The 19,287-nt window shown below is 39.2% G+C and overlaps 1 protein-coding gene across 1 annotated transcript; it reads right to left on the bottom strand.

Annotated features, from left to right (window-relative positions):
- Window positions 1–4,125: 4,125 nt before the first annotated feature.
- On the bottom strand, window positions 4,126–14,540 carry pde6c (phosphodiesterase 6C, cGMP-specific, cone, alpha prime). Its single transcript, XM_017436462.3, has 22 exons — window positions 13,771–14,540; window positions 12,873–13,025; window positions 11,889–11,978; window positions 11,608–11,748; window positions 11,434–11,508; window positions 10,682–10,746; window positions 10,317–10,383; window positions 9,978–10,025; window positions 9,727–9,876; window positions 9,509–9,652; window positions 9,202–9,267; window positions 8,918–9,073; window positions 8,315–8,422; window positions 8,116–8,225; window positions 7,934–8,021; window positions 7,737–7,837; window positions 7,051–7,158; window positions 6,821–6,884; window positions 6,419–6,493; window positions 6,229–6,312; window positions 5,689–5,842; window positions 4,126–5,423 (listed from the first exon to the last, which is right to left on the bottom strand). Exons 1-22 carry the CDS (start codon window positions 14,236–14,238, stop codon window positions 5,374–5,376), a joined length of 2,565 nt encoding a protein of 854 aa, XP_017291951.1. The 5' UTR covers window positions 14,239–14,540; the 3' UTR covers window positions 4,126–5,373.
- Between the last annotated feature and the right edge of the window lie 4,747 nt (window positions 14,541–19,287).

Here is a 19,287-nt window from a genome sequence, read left to right as displayed (position 1 = left end):
CCTCTGCCTGTCAGTCTTTTATTTACATTTCTGGCATCATCTGGGTTTGAGTTTCTCCACCGTCACGGTGGGAATAATTGAAAGTAGTTTTAGGCATCGTGGCTCTTGGGGTTGGTTGAAAGCTGGCTTACATCACTGCTTTGATTCAGGATGAAACATCTTTGTAATATTTTTGTGTATCAGTGTGAAAGTTGGTCACTTTGGAGGTTTTTTAACTTTGAATCTCGTGCCAGTAATATAAATGTCAGTAATCACAGTAAATGCTCAAGATCTTTTTTTAAAATATGAATTCAACTTGTTTGTCGAAAACCTTATGCCTGTTCCTGATCTAACTATGAGTGTTTGTATTCTAAATTGTAGGAACTCACTTCTGAAAAAGTTGGGACTTTGTGGTAAATGTAATAAAAATGAGATGCAATGATTTGCAGACAGTAAAACCATATTCTGTTCTCAGTGGAAAATTGTCAACTTATCAAATGTTTAAATTCAGATATTATACCATTTTAATGAAAAAAATAGGGTAAATTAGAATACTATGGCAACAACACATCTATAAAAAGACGGGCCAGGTTTACTATCACAAAGCATCCCCTCCTCTTTAAGCAACAGCCTGTAAACAAAAGAAACAGTGTCTTAATTCAAATATTTGATATGCTTTCCATTTTCTACTGGTTTTATGAGATTTTCAAATCATTGTATTCTGTTTTATTTACATTTTATACAGATTTTGCTTCCTAGAAAACCAATAAACCAGGTCTAAAACAGCCTATTTTGCATTTTAGGACCATTTACCTATTTTTTTTTTACCTAAAGAAACACTTTCATCAGAACTGGAACACAATTATTGGTGGTAGAACTTCAGGCTGATGGAGCTCACCAATCAGAGCAAACCAGGCTTTTTGGGCATTGACAGGCCATCCTTTACTTTTTATTTAGATAAGGAAACACAGTAAAATGTGACCTCTCGGTTGATTTTCTACATGGTTTCAGACCTTATAAGAATACTGCTTATTCACAGTCAATCTTAAGAAATCACAGGTAAGGAAAATGTCAAAGCTGCTTAACCTTGCTTCAAAAATAAGAAGCCATGGACTCGTCTAAGCAGCTGCATACGATTGAAGAATAACATATCTGACGTTCCTCAGTGTGGGAGTACAATGATCAAAATGAAGCTAAAATTTTTTATGATTTTACCTGTTTGTAATCTGATGACAAATGGCTCTTAAAAGGAACAGCGGGGGACAAGTTGAGTTATGTAAAAACAAAAGGTTTCAGAGAGAACTCCTTATAGGAAATGCTTGAAAGGCAAATCAAAAACTTCTACTTGACTTCAAAACCTCTTTAAGAACATATAGATTCTAGAGTTGCAGCGCTTTGTTCTGTTGTGCAGCAACACCTTCATGGCAAAGTTGTCAGAAGAAATCCTTTCCTGTTTCCTTAATGCAAAAATCAGTGTCAGAAGTTTCAAAACAGTGTAGTAACAAAAAAAAAAAAAAAAAAGAAATCCCACAAAGTTGGAGTAGTTTTAGATTGACAGATTGGGGTGCTTCACTGACTGGCTTGTAGAAAACAAAACAAAACAAAAACCAGCACAAGGTCTTTCGGAGATTATTGTCTCAGTCTTAAATAAAAGCCCTTCACCTTCTACGTTGCTGTTTTTCCTGTTTGCTCTCTCTGCTTAGCTTTGTTTAGGCTTCCATTGTCTAATTCAGGGCAGTGTAAGCTAACAGGTGATTGTTGGAACGCTGAGCACTGAAATCATGTTGCTGGAGTACAAATCTGGTTCGCCACAGTTAATCGATCGTCCTGCCAACATCTGTATAAAACGGCTTGCCTGCACTTATGTGCACGAGCCCAAACAAATGTCCAGGGAGAGTTTTACTTCATCTCGCTTTGCAACAACAGATTTAAAGTTTGGTTTCCATCCGTATTTAGGACGATAGGCTCCCTGGAAGACATCAGATCATGAGCCTAATCTTGAGTAGACAACACTTTTGCCACCAAAATAAGTGGATAATAAACATTTTGAAGCGTTTGGACCAAACATACCATTAAGATACCAGAATCAGATTTGGAGTTTGGAGGTCCAAGCTTAGCTTCCAAACTTGTTGCGACCTCTCTTGTATTTTTTATATACACACGGAGAACTGTTCTTCTTTTGGCAGATGTATGTAAAATTGACTTTCTGTCCGCACAGAAAAACAAAACAGAAGCTCTTGGCCTGGCTGAACCCTAAATTGAAGGGTCACATTGAAACGGTGAACCTGCCGCAGATTGGTACAACATGGAGAAATTTGGGGCTTGCTCTTTCAGATACCTTCTGCTCTCTTTAAATATTTAGCATTCTCTGGATTTCCCTTCTGCAGGATTGTGGCTCTAAAATGTCTCAGATTGTTTGTCTATTCTTAAACCTGGTAAAATGGTGACACAAAACCGTTCAATCTCCAGCTTACTGTATGCAGAATATGCTGAAAACAGGCCCCCGAGGAGCATGGTGCTGAACAGCACTGAATCGGGCAGGGATGAGAATCAATCCACTGATCCTCTTTCCCCCGGAGGCTCATCCAGCTTTGGAGCCTCCAAGATCCCGCAAGATACATGGAGCACTGTCGCAGCTAAGCTTCGGATGCTTTGAGTTCACCCTCCGTCCAACGCTCATGTGCGTGAGCGTAAATTCCCAGATCAAAGCGACACCTTTGAGTGCGAGACGATTTTCATAATGAGAAAAAGTGTTACTTTTTATTTTTACACCTCCATGACTTCCTACACTTGCTTACAGACATTACATCTCATGACTTATAAATACAGTCATCTCATACATCAAATGACAGTTTTCTAATGTCTCAGTGACAACGATACAGTGCATTACTTCATATCTCCCAAAGGATCCAAAAGGAGAAGCTGGAGGCAGAATCCTTGAAAACAAATTGGAGTAAAGGTTTTTTTTTTGTACAGCTTTGACTCCAGTGATTACAACAGCTCCTTGCTTCACCTCAGGCAGCAGACAAGGAGCTTCCATGTAGACCCAAAGCCTTGCTGATAGGATTAAATGCCTTTGATTGATGCCCCATAGATTAGAGGTGACTACATTGCGTAACAGGAAGTTGATTTCACCCCGTGGGACAGAAGGTGCTCCCAGTGTTGCACTGTAAGCTCACATCCCTGACCAGATCGGGCGCTTTACAAAACGAGATATCGATTTACACAAAGTTGGTCAGTGAGAGAAGCAGAGAACTTTGCCCATGCCATTGAACAATCAATGAAACAACAGTTGCATCTTCACAAACACTGCTCGCCTTGCACATACATACGATAAGGCTCTGTTAGCCTCATTTACCTCCTCTGTAAGAAGGGTATTTAAAGTCTAAAGCTGTGTGGATCTTAAACACTGGCAGGCAATCAAATCCTGTTAAAGCTTCTTAAAGGAGAGGTAGATCTCCTGAACCGTTTGACTCTTGCCTGCTGAAAAGAAGCAAAAGTTGATCTCGCAGCCTTCAAAGTACTTTTAGGCTGCAGTTATAACAAGTATACATATTTTTTTATTCCCTATGTAACAAACTATATACAAGTACTTTAATGAAAGGAGATGGGAATCAAAATGGAGCTGTAAGTTCAAGCTAAACACTGCGTTAAACGTTACACAATTTATCAGATAAAACACCCCAATCAAATAGTTTGGATCTTCTGAACTGAGGTTCCGTGGAAGGGTTATGACTAATTGATATCTTACCTGTTGAAAAAGAACTTTTTGAATCTCAGTTTGGGAAAAAAAAAGTTTAATCATGAGTGGACTGACCACCTAATGGCTAGTCTGAGCAAGGTTGAGACTAATAGTTTATGCTAATGCTGTTTTATAAATCATTGTATGACAGTTAATTTCACATTACACAGTTATTCTGGCAGAAATATGATATTTCTACTGCAAGTGCTACAGCTAGCTGCTGTTGGTGCTGTTTTTGCTTGCAAATAACCACAGAATTCCGTACAAATAAGTGTAATACAAAAATTAATGACAATCTAAAGGTTTATAAAATAGTGCAGAACCTCAGAGATTGGAGCTGTTTTTAAACGGCAGTAATCCACTTTGGTCTGGACCCCACTTGGACTTGCTATTAGCTCATCAATATGACTGAAATCAAACTATTTCTACAAACTGAGGTCAGTCAAAGAGCTAGCTACAGCAGGTAAAATACTGATTGCTCTTAATCTTTCCACAGAACCCCACTTCAAATGGCTGGATGGTTCACTTTAAAGGTGTGTTTCCGAAGCTGATCATAAAGTTTCCCAACACATGCCTCATGTCTGAAAGTGATTTCATGTGTTCACACATTCAGAACATCCTCTCTCAAAGCTCGCCTCAAATTCTCCACCCATGAAGACAGTTCAAGTACAAAATAGCCAAAGAATCAAAAAATATATATATAGATGAATTGCATAATAAAATAAGTCTACCCTCGCACAACTCATCAGTTCCTTTTAATGGCGAGAAAACATCTTCCCTGATTGAATTAGGCTCCATCACTTCCTGTTCTTACAGCATTACCAGAGACTTCAGATGGTAGTTCCCCTCTTTAAGTGTTAAAAGGATTAGCTTCACATCTCAATCTTAACTTTAACAGTTTCCCGTCACTACAAAACAAAGTTACATTGTTATTCCTTTGTCTTCCCTTCGTTTTCTGTCTGCTGCTGCTAAAACAGCAGCAGCGAAGTGCATTGTGCAACCTACAGAGCTGTTGCTCATCGTGTTCATGTTTGCCAATAAGAACACCGTCTGAATGCTACAGCTTTGGCATGTAGACACTCTTCACAAATGCTGCCTATATAAACTATCTATCCAAAAAAAAAATTGCATTTGAGCAAGATTACCAATGAGTTTCTCAAAGCATGATATCAAATCATGCCAAAAATGTTTGGATTATTGCTATGCTAAGTGGAAATACATGGTTATCCACTGTTTACTTTTTTAAAAACGTTCATGGCGCTGTTTAAAGCTGAAGCGGCAAGAAGTTTCATACGTTTCTCGTATGAACAAAGTCAAACATCTTCTCTTCACAGAGTCCCAACATTACTTCTTGATAAATTCTTCCTCCGTCTTCGACGATCGGCAGACGTGATCCAGGCTGGGACGCAGACCAGCCCTAGCTACACTAAACTAGTTTGGGTAAACGGAACCAGACCGGCCCATCTGGAACAAGAGCCAGACTGGAGGGCAGCAAAGCGAACCAGAAAAAAAAAAACTAAGCTGGTGTAGCAACGACCAGACACCAGAGTGAGGAAAAGATCCAAAAAAAAAAACAAAACAGATGTCCTGAAGTTGACTAGCGCTGAGTCCTAAACAGACCACAATAGTCCAGATCCAAACAGTGGAGGAGCCTAACAGATGGTGCAAGTCTTTGATTTCCCATCACCACCACCACCACCAGCTTAAGAGAAAGAAAAACAAAAAACAAAACAGAAACATAAGAAAAATGTACAGCCTGCTCTTAAAGGGATAGTCTGGTCCTCTTTGAAGTGATGTTCTGTCAAATAGTTATTAATAGTTAGCCTGGTGGAAGACTTCTGCCTCTTTCTCCACTCTGTGCTCTATGACAGATGATACAGCTGAATAACTGCTGATTACTATCTGACAGAACTAAAAAATGACCAGACTATTCCAACAAATTATTATAATCCAGTCGTTTATTTTACCTTTCTTGGCTTCTTCTTCTTCTAGTTTCTTCTTCTGATCCTCTATAGCCTTCATCTTTGCATTATATACTTCTGCCAGCTCGTTCCAGTGTGCCCGGTTGTTGTTCAGACCATCAAACATGGGCTTGATCTCTGTGTGGAACCTGGAAAACTCCTGACAAACGAAAGAAACACAGGTAAGTGTTATCCTTGCATTTCTCACCTTGCACCACTGAGGTATGACTCTGACAGCACTGGCCTGTAGGGACAGCAGACATAAATAATACGTTTTTATGGATCTAGCTCATGTGTTAGCTAATGTTGAAATGCCATCCTGTCAAAAATGTGATCACTGCAGATTCTGAATGGAATCTGGAAATGTTATTTGTCTGTGAGTGGATTTAAATTTAAATTTAAATTCCAGCAAATGCAGATGAACTATTTTAAAACGGACACACTTCTCTAAAATCCGATTTCTTTTCAGCCCTAACATCTATTCTTATAGTTTCTTCTCTTTAATTCTGTTTTTTTTTAAAATGGGAATAAGAAGTGGGTTGTTACCTTGTACACAAACGAGCACACAAAGTCAATGAAACCACACTGCATCTTGGGCAGCTGTTCGGCACAGTTTCTGTCCATCATGGGCTGAAAGAGACACGTGAGATGGTTTCATGTCAACGAGGAGAGCAAATGTGTCGAAAGAAGAATGAAGGCAGGGAAAAAAAGGCATTGGAGGAATCGCTGCTCTTACAATTGGCTGCTGGTCCAAAACATTTCTTTCTAAATCGCCCTGTTCCCAGAATTCAGCTGCGACCATCAGAGCAACCTGCACAGAAAACGACACATGGGGGAGGATTGAGGATGCGGTTAAAGAAAAAAAGAAGAAATGAAGTAAACATATTTTACTCGAAAACAACCAGAGGGTTAGCGTCAACCCTTTTCAAACTACATCTCCCTTCATAAATGCGGTACTTTTGTAAAGCAATTATTATCTGATCTAAACAAAACATAAGGACCGCACAGTTGTACATATTTTTCATCAATCAAAGACCCTAAAAGTTGAAGAACAATGAGAATAAAATCAACTTTAAAACTTGCTCAATGAAAGCTTCATATGTTTTTTTATTTACTTGTAAACTTCACTCCCACTCACCTTGCTCTGTACCTCCCAAGGCTTGGTGATGGCTGACAAGTCGCAGCCTGTCATCATCATGGCCCTGGAGGAGAGAACCCGTCAGTCAGTCACAGGAAAGATGACATTCTGCTCGTGAAGCTAATGATTTTCAAGGTCCCGCTGTGTCACGAATCTTCTCACGAGGAAACTAGACTTTTTTTTTTTTTTTTGTCTCAACAGCTGTGTTTCTGCCTAAATCGGCTACGTACATCACAATTTCCTTCCTGATGGGGTTGTTGGAAATGTAAGCAGTGGCCTCCTTTTCGTCGGTCATTGGCTCTGTGGCATTCACAATGTTCTGGAACATGGTTCTCTTTCTGAAGACGAAACAGATGAGATAAAGATTTTTTTTTTTCTGACTGTCTGAATCAAAGCAAACAGGCTGAGTGATTCCATAAAACCTTCAGAGTCAGTCAAAAAAGAAAACAAGAAGACAAGAAACAAATAGCAAATCTTTGCAGCCTTTCACTTCCTCTGAATGGCATGAACTTGACTAATGTAAAAGAAACTAGGTAAGATTTTTGACTGGAACATGTGTTTTAACCCCAACATTAAAAATGTTACAACGACCACTTTTCTCCAGCTGCTCAGTGTCACTAAGGTTAGAAACATTTTGCTCTAAAATGATACAGAAAAACTGCTCCATGCATTTATCACTTCTAGGCCGTACTATTGGGTTTCTTTAATATAGGAATGTTTTAAAAACTCTTTAAAAAAGTCTTCAGTTGATCCAAAAAGCTCTTGCCAGAGTTCTGATGAGACTTAGAAGGAGAGATCATATTTCTTCAATTTTAGCTTAAATTGTAGTATTTCTTCTTTTTTTTTCTTTCCTGGTTTGGCACAGATTTAAATTATTTTTAACTACATGCCTTTCCTTCCATAAATGAAAACCTACTTGAAGTAAAGGGCGAGGTCGGTGGCAATGATGCAAACATCAAACAAGTGCTGCACGTTCTCGAACTGACGCTTCTGAAGGTTGCAGAAAATGTTCAAGGTCTGTGAGAGACAACAACAACAACAACAAAGGTCAACTGCAGCGTTTTCAAGTCTCATATTGTTTTTCTGTTTGCAGAGAAGAAACCGAGCCCCCACCTCCTCCCCCATGAGCGTCTTGCTGTATTCCAAATGGTGCCTCTCCATGATGGAGGAGCCGTGAAGTTTGGCCAGAGGAGATGCACTCCTACAGAAAATTTGGGAAAAAAAAGAAAGATATTTTTTTAGACATGTAAACTCCCCCCACCCCCGCCATGATCAGAGAAAGAGTTTTCACTTGCTTTGTCTGGTAGAGGTTGTTGGTTCCTCTGTGGTCGATATCGTGGCAGAAAGCTGCAGCCACCATAGCAAAGGCATCTAAATCGGAGTAGTACTTCCTCAGCTTTCCTGTCTGTCAAAAACAGGAAGCAGTAAAACTGTGAATGAAGACATCAGATGCAGGTGTGTGCGGACATCTGTTTATGCCGAAGAGGCTTTTACCTGCAGTAGGCAGAACATGGTGTGGCCTACATTGAAACCGTGCCTCCAGTTGTGGTAGGTAATGGAACGGTAACCCTTCCTCACAGTGTACATCCACTTGGTCAGCGTCTGAGGGGGAAAAGGGAATATTATTCAAAGAAAAACATCAGAGGAAAGGTGTTAAGGATGGAAATTGCATCATTTCGGCGCCTGAGGAAACTCCTGCTGCTTTTACAGCTACTACAACTTGTTGTTATAGCACAGATCACATTTACTTCACAGTTTGCTGTGTTAAAGTTTCACAAGCAGTATCCTATAGAATCTGCATCTAAAAGGCAGATCTGTTTCTAACCTAAAATAAACACATTTAAAAACAGTATATTTGGCTTCAGAGAGTTTGTATTGTAAAAGTTCAATCTAAAGTCATTTAATGCCAAGAAACAAATGCAGAAAAACTTAACAAATCCTTATAAGATCATAGCTGAAAGGATCTGCAGAATAATGAGCTCAATTAACACAGTCACATCTCTGAACATGGTAGGAATTACCCCCCCTACCAAAGGCACCTTTAGGCACCTTGTTAGAGTTGCTCCACTGAAACAAGTGACAGACGGACTGACTCACCTCTGCAGGAACTTTAAACTTTTCGACAACTCCGAGCTCGAAGAACATGCGGATGCCAGCTTTAATGAGGCCAAACTCCGAAACGGGGAAGTCACTGAAGGCAAACGAGTACAGGTTCTCTCCGTCGACGTTGTCGGCTGGTGGGCAGTTTGATCTCTGAACAGAAACGGACAGCGCAGATCACACAAAAAGGCCACTTATGACTCCTTTTTTACTTGGAGAGAGAGAGAAAAAAGAGGTTATTGCAAGTTTTTTGTGATGTAGGATTAAAAAAAAATACATACCAATAGTTTGTACATCTCCTTCTGGTCACAGTCTTCAGGGTCTGCGTCAAACTTCTCTTTGGTATTCTGGTCATAAAACAGAACAATCATTTGACACAACAGCTATAATCTATTTATGAACACACTGTGATCAACTTTAAATTTCTTCTTTTGTGTTAAGAGACTAGAGGCCGACACTCTTATGACATACTTCAAATATCAGTTGCCAAGTGGACAGAGAAAACTAATAATATAAAATACTCCAAATGCGTTTGAAACAAACGTATAGAGATAAAATGTGGACAACAAATGCCATGTTGGTACGGACCAGAATGGACTGAAGCTCTTCTTTGGTGCATTGGGTCTGGTACATGAGCATCTCTTGAGCAATGTCTTTCCTGTACTCCATGCGGTTCAACCTGTCGTAGGTGTCACAGTTCAGCCATGACCACCCAAGGAACTGAGTCAGAGCCTGGAGAGGGCGAAAGGGTGAACGTTAGACAGAAATAATCCTGCACGAAGTTTACTATCAAACTGAATCCTAACCTCAGCGATCTGTTCATCATATTCATCAAACGGTTTGCCATCTTTCCTGTTGAAGAAGGTGGCGATGCCCACGATTTCTTCTTTCTTGTTGACGATCGGCAGCGACAGGACGTTTTTGATGACAAACCCCGTTTCATCCACGGCCTCTTTCTGCAAAGCACAGGCATGTGAGCTCAACAAAGACTCCTCCTTTCCTCTCAAACTAAATGTTTTAATACAAATCAGGGTCATCAGACGTGTTCCAAGCGTACCTGGAAAGTGAAGTAGTCATCCGCAGCAACGTTCATCATGTTGCAGATCTGCAGGCAGTCACATAAAAACATTTTTACCAGATCATCAGAATTATGTAAATTAGTAATATATATCATACATCTTCCTGCATGCTATGGTGAAACAAAAAATTGATTCATAGCATGGGAATGAATATAATAAAAAATGATTAATTTTAGTGTCACTAATCTACTTTTATACAGTTAAATAATCAGGATTTCTTCAACTAGTTGCAAATAAACAAATAAGGGTTGATTGTGACAGGTCTAGTTTCCTATTTTTTAGTTCTAGTAACTCTGACTTTGAACTGCATCACTTACAAAACCATTTTCTGCGACAAACGTAGGCAGTCCGCTGACCAGAGCCCAGTGATCTGCAGGTGGACCTCTGAAAGGAAACAGAACAGTTAGTTTCAATGTGAAGCACGTGAAACTGTTTGGGCTCGTATGTGAAGGTTTTTAAACATTTATGCTCTAAAATAATCTTTAAATTTAAAATACAGTAAAGAAATAATATGTTGATACAAGACATAACTTAGTACAATATGATATTATACTCAGAAATGATGTTCTTGTAAGTTAAATCATACTGAATATAATGTTTTTAGTAATTATTTCTGTTTTTTATTGTGTATTTTGAATGTAATGTCTTCAGTTTAAGCACATTTGAAGCCAACATTGCTTACGGTATGACTTTGATTTCTTCTTTGCCCTCTAAAAGGTAGTCAATAATTTTGTAAAAGATGATTTCCTGTAAAAAAAAAAAGGTAAAAACCTGTTAGAAAATAAACTACTTATCTTTAAAGAAATAGTTGATATTATTTGAAGTGGGGTTCTGTGAAAAGCTGTGAAGAATTCTCATCTTACCTGTTGTAGACAGCTCTTTACACAACTTAAGTTTAACTCTGATAAGCTACAGGCTAGTCCAAGCAGGGATGAGTCCAAAGTGGGTTGCTCTCATCCTAAATCAGCTCCATTCTCAAACCTTTCATAGTCGTTCATGCAACCATTACTTTATAAACCTTTATATTTCAGTTAATTTTAATTTACAAGGTTATTTACCTCAAATTCTGAGGATATCTGCAAGCTGCAAGCAACAGCAGCAGTATCAGTATCACAATATCTTTGCCAAAATAACTGTGTAATGAGACATAAAGGTTTATTTAATAGCATTTGCATGAACTGCTATGACTATTTTAGACAAGTGTTGATCTTGGCCCAATCAAACTAACTGTTAGCTCAACATTCCAGTCCAAATTGAACTCTATTTCTCCTTCCTGAGGTTGTTCAAGAAAGAACCGTTTCCGATTTTTCCACAGAACCCTTCTTCAAAAGATAAGAACTGCTGCTTTAAGCTACACTGCTGAGAGAAACGTTAAAAAATAAACATATACGGATTCAAATGGCTGTGTGAGTGAGAGAAAAATGTATGTGTCACCCTGCCGTCTGGTGTTTTCGGGCCTTTATAGGGCTCCACGTCTCCAAGTTTCACAGGCCATTCATCATAAAATTCCTGGTGGAGAAAACATACAAAAAAGATTTATTTATATTTTTTTGATTTTCTTAATGGCATAAACAGAATGCATCCAAAGCGGCATTTGCGAAAACCAACCTTTTCTTTGGTCATGTCCAGCAGACCCACTGAGTAACGCTCACACAGCAGGTAGGTCCTGACGGTGTAGAGCGCTTTGTGGAACTGTCTCTCGATGTCTGTCAACTCCTCAAACACTTTACTGGCTGACCAGAGCAGCACCTGGAGCCAAACGAAGCAGGAAACGCATGCTGCGAGATGCTTTTATAGATTTACAGCACAATATGAGCCCTGATTGGGAACTAGAGGAGGTACGCAAAGGAAAACACTTTTCTACGTGATGAATTACCGGTTCACTTTACCTGACTCCTCCTGGACTCCACGTTGAACATGTAGGCCGTGTGATGCTGCAGGGCGATGACTTGGGCAAAAGTCATGTACTTGTGGAAAAGCTACGGACAAAAGCAGATTACAGTTCCTTACAGAAATGAAATGCTCAGACAGATTGGAACAATTCACAGTGCAGTAAAAGAAAATGTAGATGCAGTTCCCCGAGCAAAGATGTGAACTGTTAGGGCAAAAAAAATGCAAAGTCTGTTGCATATATTTTGCTACTTTTTTCTTTCTTTTTTAGCACAGATTGCTTTTATTTTTTCCACGGTCTTGGCAGAGTGAAAAACTGTCATTATTTTTGTTTAATTGTATTCTTTATCGCAGAAGTAGGTTTCCCTAAATCCTTAGAATGCATATTTTTAAGATTCAACAATGATTCCTGAACAAAACCGCACTATAATAACAATCTAACCAGACATGTGCAGATAAAGCCAACACCAGCCCTCTCCTAACACGTGTGTTAGGTAAGAATCAGACTCTTAAAAACATCATTTCCATCTGACCCAGTTTATTCTTGATGGAATTGGGCCTCAGTGTGATTTTTATGGCTCCAGAGGCAGCAGTGAATGTGTTCTGATAGAGACCGCTGAGAGAACCCATTTCTATTTACATTTTTATTTTTTTATTTATTTATTTTCAGGTTGAATGCTATAAAAGCAGCCAGAACCACCAAGCCAGTCGAGTCTGATTGGCTTGTTCTGCTGTAATGAGGGTGCTTTGTGCTCCGCTGGTGGGATGTAATCACAGAAATAATCTCTATTCAGCTGAACTTTCATGGAGGTGAATTTTTTTTTTTTTACATTATGCAACAATGCATAGGTATGAAAGAAATATTTCAGGAAGAGGGGGAGTTTTAAAGACTAATTGTCAGATCCCTTGGCGTTAGCATCTTCATCTGCACGCCAAATGGATAAGCGTAAATGTCCTGTTCCTGTTAAAGAGTCTGTTCCTACCTTCTCATCCTCTGCAGTGAACGCATCAGCTCCTATTTTGTTAAGCGCCATGGCGACTCCAAGACAATCTTTGTCAGCCACAATAGGGAAACTCAGCAAACACTTGGTTTTGTATCCCGTCTGTTTGTCCACAAAGTCACAAAACTTCTGGTTCTGGATTGAAGAAAAATAAAAAAAAACAACACTTGTAACAGTAAATCCGAACCTGAAGAAAACAGATCTTAAGCAAACAGTGAAGTGATGTTTTGTTCAACCTAGCTACCTGACAAATTATATTTTGAGGCGTAATTAAAAGGTATGGTGCCAATTCGTAATTAGAACAGAGTTAATAAACAAGACTAGTGAATAACTTATGGGTGATTTTCTTCAGCGAAACTACAAATAAATCATTTGAATCTATTCTGAATTTTGCAAAAAACAAACAAAACAAAACTGAACAAAAAACTAAAATGTGTGGTAAGTAAAATTCATGTAGACTGGTATAACTTATTTGTTGTTCAGATTTTGAGCCATAGTCCCAAAATATCAACTATGTTTTTAGTCACTGTCTCTGCCTTAGCCTTCAAAATAACTCCTAACTGACTTTAAATGCAAATTCCCTGGAATCTCATTATGTAAGCTAGGCTATAAATAAATACAGTTAGGCCCAAAATAAATACAGTTTTGAACAGAAATAAATGTGGCTTTGCTTTCACGTAAATAGAAACTTGCATTAAATGTTTAAAACCTAACTACACTCCGGGTGCTAATTTAGTTGACCAAGTTCAGCTTTTGTTGTTTAAGCAATAGCAACACAATCATTCATGTTTGCTATATAACTGAATATTTTTGTTTTTCCCGCCAAAATAATTTCAACATTTTTTTTTGCAAAGCTTGGTAACTCTTCATAGCCTCTCACCTTGGTCACGTCCGGGACATTTTGGGTTTTTTTGGAGGTTGCTGTGAAACCCACTACGCCCATGTCGGTGGGAAAAACAATTTCCCCCTGGGGATTCACTAGATTGGCTTCGTATTTGGACGTCGGAGTCACATCAAAGAGGCAAGTGGCGAGCTCGGGGATTCCGTTTCTTGAGCGGCACACAAAGTAGCTGACCCTGTCGGCTTGTATGATCAGGGCGATCCTCTGCAGCACTTTATGAAGACCCTTCTCCATGTTTCCCATCTTCTGCAGCTCCTGGACCAACTCGAAGATGATGGCAGCCTCTTGCACGGAGTTAACATCCTTGAACGAAGCAGTGTCTTTGATGTCGAGCTGTCCAGAGAAGGCGGCGGTGAGAGCCTCGGCGCGCAACTTTTTGTCAAAGTACTCTTTGGCGAACTGTGGGTTGTTCTCTAAATATTTCTCCACACTATCCTTGTCTGCCATTTTGACCAAAAAAACAGTGTCCTCTTAATAGTTTCTTCTTTCTACCAATGCATCACCTGCAGGGAAAGTAAAAACCAAAGCTGCAGACAGCGTTCTCGCCTTCAGGATTGGATAAATCAATTAGCGTCCCTTTGAAAGAACGTGCATCTTCCTCCGTGGACACATCCCATGTCCACCGACAGACAGAACGGGGCAGAATGCGGCTTAGAGGCTGAAAGGATCAAAGTAGCCACTAATTAACGTGACGTCAGGGCATTAAAAACCCTGCTTTAAGTGTCCTTAACCTGCAAATCCCAACGCTGATCATTTCACATAGGGCAATCCTACCTTGCTAGGGAAGAGTGAGATGTTGGCAGGTCAGATGCCTGGTTGGACACCTGAGCCACTTCCAGGCAGGATGTAATCAACACTGTTTAATAAGAAGAGGTAAATAAGTAGAGAAAGGACTGAAGTAACTATACTATTACCACCTTCTGAGTTTAGGTTATAGTTCAAGTCCATCTTTAGACATAGACTAGTCTTGTCCCACCAAGAGCTTCTTCCTTAGGGAGCTTAAGTATCTTGTTATAGCATGGAAGGATTATTGCAAACAGGCCCCCGGGCACAGACTTTTAACAGGCCCCCACATCATCCTACATACTTAAGAAGGGAGACATCTATATTAAGAGAGACAACATTGCTGCAAATAGTATGTATCTACATCTTTTACAAAGTTTATTTGTAGCTTTCTTGTGCTCTGTGTTTATTTTGAGTCTTTTTCTGTCAATGTTTGTCTTTTTACTTTGTGTATCAGAATCTGAGCCTTTAGTGCAGAGTGAATTTGGTTCTTTGTATTGCTATTTCAACCTTTTTCACAAAATGTTCCTGCAACATACAGTCGTTAAGATGAACCTCTCTCTAAGCTGCCGCTGGTCATACAATTGCATCAGTGTAGCCAGCTCTAGCTGTCACCAATGTGTTCTTATACAAAGAAGACAACATCGTGGACACACTGAAAGTGTGGCGTCCAACTCATTGTGGTCTTAATGAGGAGCACATTGCATAAAATGTGTGCTGGACGTCTCTCATTCTAAATCCTGCAGCCCAGGTCTGTTTGTCATGACATCCTGGAGCCGTGATGCCATCTTTCCCTTACACATCCCAGTTGTTTCAGCTCTGTGACTACCTCGCTTGGTGGCTCAGAGGTGTAACAGCAGTGGACTGACTTCAGACCTCCCATACCACCTTGATTCCTACATAAATCCAAACAAGAGGCGTCTCAGGTGCCTTTTAAAAACACTGGCTCACAGATTTTTTTTAATATGAAAGTTTTAAGTCAAGTGTTAAGTGTTATGAGCTGTTTTAAATTGTTGAAAAAATTTTTTAAGCTAAGACCACGCCAACATTAATAATTTTCATAGCAAACTTTTCTGCTATGAGTGCCACATTCAATAACATTTTTGATGAAACATTTTTTTTTAAATAAAAGCTCTTCAAAACAGGTATTTTTATTAACCCAGTTTCTAATGTATATTTGGCAGATTTAAGGGAAACCATGATTTTGTAACTGCTAAGCTATTCTTCATTGCTCAGTGTCTCCAGTTGGGCAAGATTTGCAAAAAGACATTAAAAAAAAATCCACAACCCCCCAAAATCCTGGGCCATCCTTAATAATTCTTGTGTTGTAAAAAAAAAAGCACCTCGAATACTGTTTCATCCAGAACATTGTTTCCAGCTGAGGGGTTCTGGCAAAATCAGGTATTGTGTATTATTAGCACAGCACTTCAGACACATTTTTAAAGTAATTTCCACAAATTCTAAGCTTTTCACGTGTGCTTTTATGGCCTTAAAAATCAGGGGGAAATGGTCACAGAAGGGTATAATTTCTCAACAGTAAATGGTCTGTAATGACACCTCCCAAAACAACGACAAAAAAAAGCACAGTAATAACATGCAACATCACTTACTATGTTATTACTACTCCATTTCATGGGACCATTTATAGATAGTGAGTGGACTCACAGCAGCAGAACCATCCACCCTCCCTTGTTTAAACAATTTGAGCAATCAAGACACAGGAGCTTTCCCAGCCTCAAATAACCTCCCCGGGAGCCAAGCCTGCATTAGCTCCTGTGAATGTACTGTCCTTTTTTTTTTCCTATACAGTGAAGTAAGTACCTAAATAGTGTCCTGTCAGCAGCAATGATCACGTGCAGGGCCATAATAGCAGCCCATATAATGCTCTCAATGTGAACGTAGTCTACTTGTGCTCTAATGAAATCATCATGAAGGTATCAGTCCAGGGATTGTAAACCAGCCAATTTGTGAGGATGTGGGTGGCTGAGGGGAAGGCCCTGAACGAAGGCGGTGGCCACTGTTACCTTACAGCGGAGTTAGCTGCTGGTAGTCTGACGGGACGAGAAGTTCCTTCATAGATTCTGCTGTGAGGATTAAGACAACCTTAACAAAGGGTAATTGTGAAAGGTGAATATGTGTGAACAAGCTGAAGATGCGAATGGACCAGTCAACTAATAAAATTAGATATCAGTACCAATTTTTTCTTGTAAATATATGGATATTTTTGAAGAAGTCAGTTCTTGATTGCGTAAATTTATGATAAAGAGAAAAGTAATTTTGTGTGTGCCTTTGGTTAGGCCATCTATTTCACAGCTACATGATTTGTGATTACAGCACGATGACACAGCCATAAAGAGTATTAAAGGTATTCATCTGTCTGTCACTTATTTATTGTTCTGAAAAATATATATGCATAAAACTTCTGTTATAAGGATAGTTCAGATCCATTGAAGTGCGGTTCCATGGAAAGGTTCGGAACAAATAATATCTTACATGTTATAGATAACTCTATGATTGACCTCAGTTTGGAGAAACAGAGTTTAATTAAGACCAGATCCATGAGTTATCTACAGCAAGTAAGATATTAATAATTTACAACCGTCACAAAATATATATATAACGAAAAATATTTCCATCTGTTAAAAATAAAAATCTTAATCTTAGGACGCAAATTGGTATCACACAGTCATCAGTTAAACAATTACTGCGTGCCTCTGAAGGTGGAAGGGCAATAATGTTTTTGTCTGTGTGTGTTTAAAGGGATTATAATGAAACTTTCAGAAAGCAATCAGTGGGTGGGCATCTACAACTGCACGGCAAAGCAAGCTTAGCAAACACAAAAATGATTAAAACTCAGTCAGTTACATATCTGTGCAAAAAAAAAAACATATATATATACATATATAATATATATTTCCATCCGTTAAAAATAAAAATCTTAATCTTAAGATGCTAAAAGAGACACTTGGCTTTTGTTATGCAACTGGGCACGATGTGAAAACAACTCTTCTTCATTTTAAAAACTTTTTAGACATTTAGGTCAATTTTGGCTCACAAGTAATGTTAGATAATTTATATTCTGGCATAACCAGAACACGTAACTCATTATCATTGCTCTTTGCAAAGCTTAAAAGTTCACTTAGAAACTGTATTTCACCATGAGGGGTTTTAATTAATCCCAAGTTTCTGTTAGGAGGTTTGTGTCACCTGAGTTCGACACGCCATCAGCAGTTTATTGGCAATTTATTTGCTGCCAGTAAACTGCTCAAAATGTTAAATGCATACGCAAACCTGGCAGCAAAACATTTATCATTTTTTTGGCAGTTTTTAAGATTATGAAACATTAAGTCGCCTCTGGCCAAATTCCAACTGCTAATGTTTATGTTTAAGAGTGATAGCGCTGTTTTTCTGACTTCTTTTGCTTTTTTTTTTTCTGCCCGGGACTTTGGTTATGTAAGCTGCAGATGTTTGACTCCTCTGTGCTCCTTTAGGCCTCAGAGGTGTGGTTATTTGATCGCGGTGCAAAATACCAGCGTCAATTTATAACGAGCCCGTCCCGGAAGAATTGGGTCGGATGGAAAAACAAATCTGAACTGGAGACGGGAGAAGGTATTTCTCTCGCCACGCCATTACCTTTGCTCATTTTTAAAAGGGACAGTCTGGTCATTTTTGATATGATGGTGTGTGGAGAAAATGGAGAAAAGGTCAGAAGTCTTCCTCCAAGTGCCTCCATTTTTAATTTTTTTTTTTAAAATTGCCAGGCTTTTTTTCAACCATCCTACACTTTTCTACAACACCATTTGTTTAGTTTGTTGCAGTTTTCTCAAAAGAACAATGCCTGTGATACTATGCAAATGTTTGTGCTGTGCTGAGCATAGACCGTTATATGTCGTTGCTGAGGCTGCAGAAGTGTTGCCAACGTAGCGATTTTGTACTATATTTAGTAACTATTCAGACCCCTAAAGCAATTTAGCAACTTTCTCTGGTGTTATTAGAGACATTTGGAAACTCTGACATGAAGGCACACACCATTTCTACTCTTCTTAACAAGTACTAACTACTGATAACTATTTGAGAAAACATCACTTCAAAAATGACCAGCCTGTCCCTTTGACGGCATAAAAATCCAGAACTGAAGGTAAATCCACATCAGAACACTGTGAGAAGCTGTTTCACCCCAAATTGGTGAAAATAACACATCTTTTGAAGGGAAACAGGAGTTCTTGGGTATGTGAGATTACATCAAGAGAGTGGACTCTGCCCTTGTTTTACACAAACAGCGTGGGCAGATAAAGGAGCTGCTGATGCAATGAAACCGATGATGGCAGGAGGCACTCATAACTCACGAAATGTTTGTTCAATAAATACAAGAGAAAGTGCTGGAAGAGTTCAGTTTTCACAAAAGCAGCAAGTTCAATCCATACACACCAAATCGGTTCACTTTGTAGTTTTGTGTGGGGCCACTCCCGGAAGAAAAAAACCCAACTCTAAAGTTCTTTCAAAAGTCTTGACCGAAAACAGACACAACTGCCCTTTTTTTGTGAAATCAGAGTGTGTGCATTTCTTTGTGTGTTTGTATCCACGCATGCAGTTTTCTATCTCATTCCAGGTCGTCCTCTTGGCCTTGCCGGCTGTTGTTTTCATAAGTCTGAAAAAGTCTCGGCGGTTCGACGTGAAAACTCGCTTTTAGCGAGGATTCGGGGGGGGGGGGGG

The sequence above is a fragment of the Kryptolebias marmoratus genome, linkage group LG17 (genome assembly GCF_001649575.2).
Source record: "Kryptolebias marmoratus isolate JLee-2015 linkage group LG17, ASM164957v2, whole genome shotgun sequence".
In the NCBI taxonomy this organism is placed as follows: domain Eukaryota; kingdom Metazoa; phylum Chordata; class Actinopteri; order Cyprinodontiformes; family Rivulidae; genus Kryptolebias; species Kryptolebias marmoratus.
Note: the sequence above shows the minus strand (reverse complement) of the source record. Positions and strands in the feature narration are given on the sequence as shown.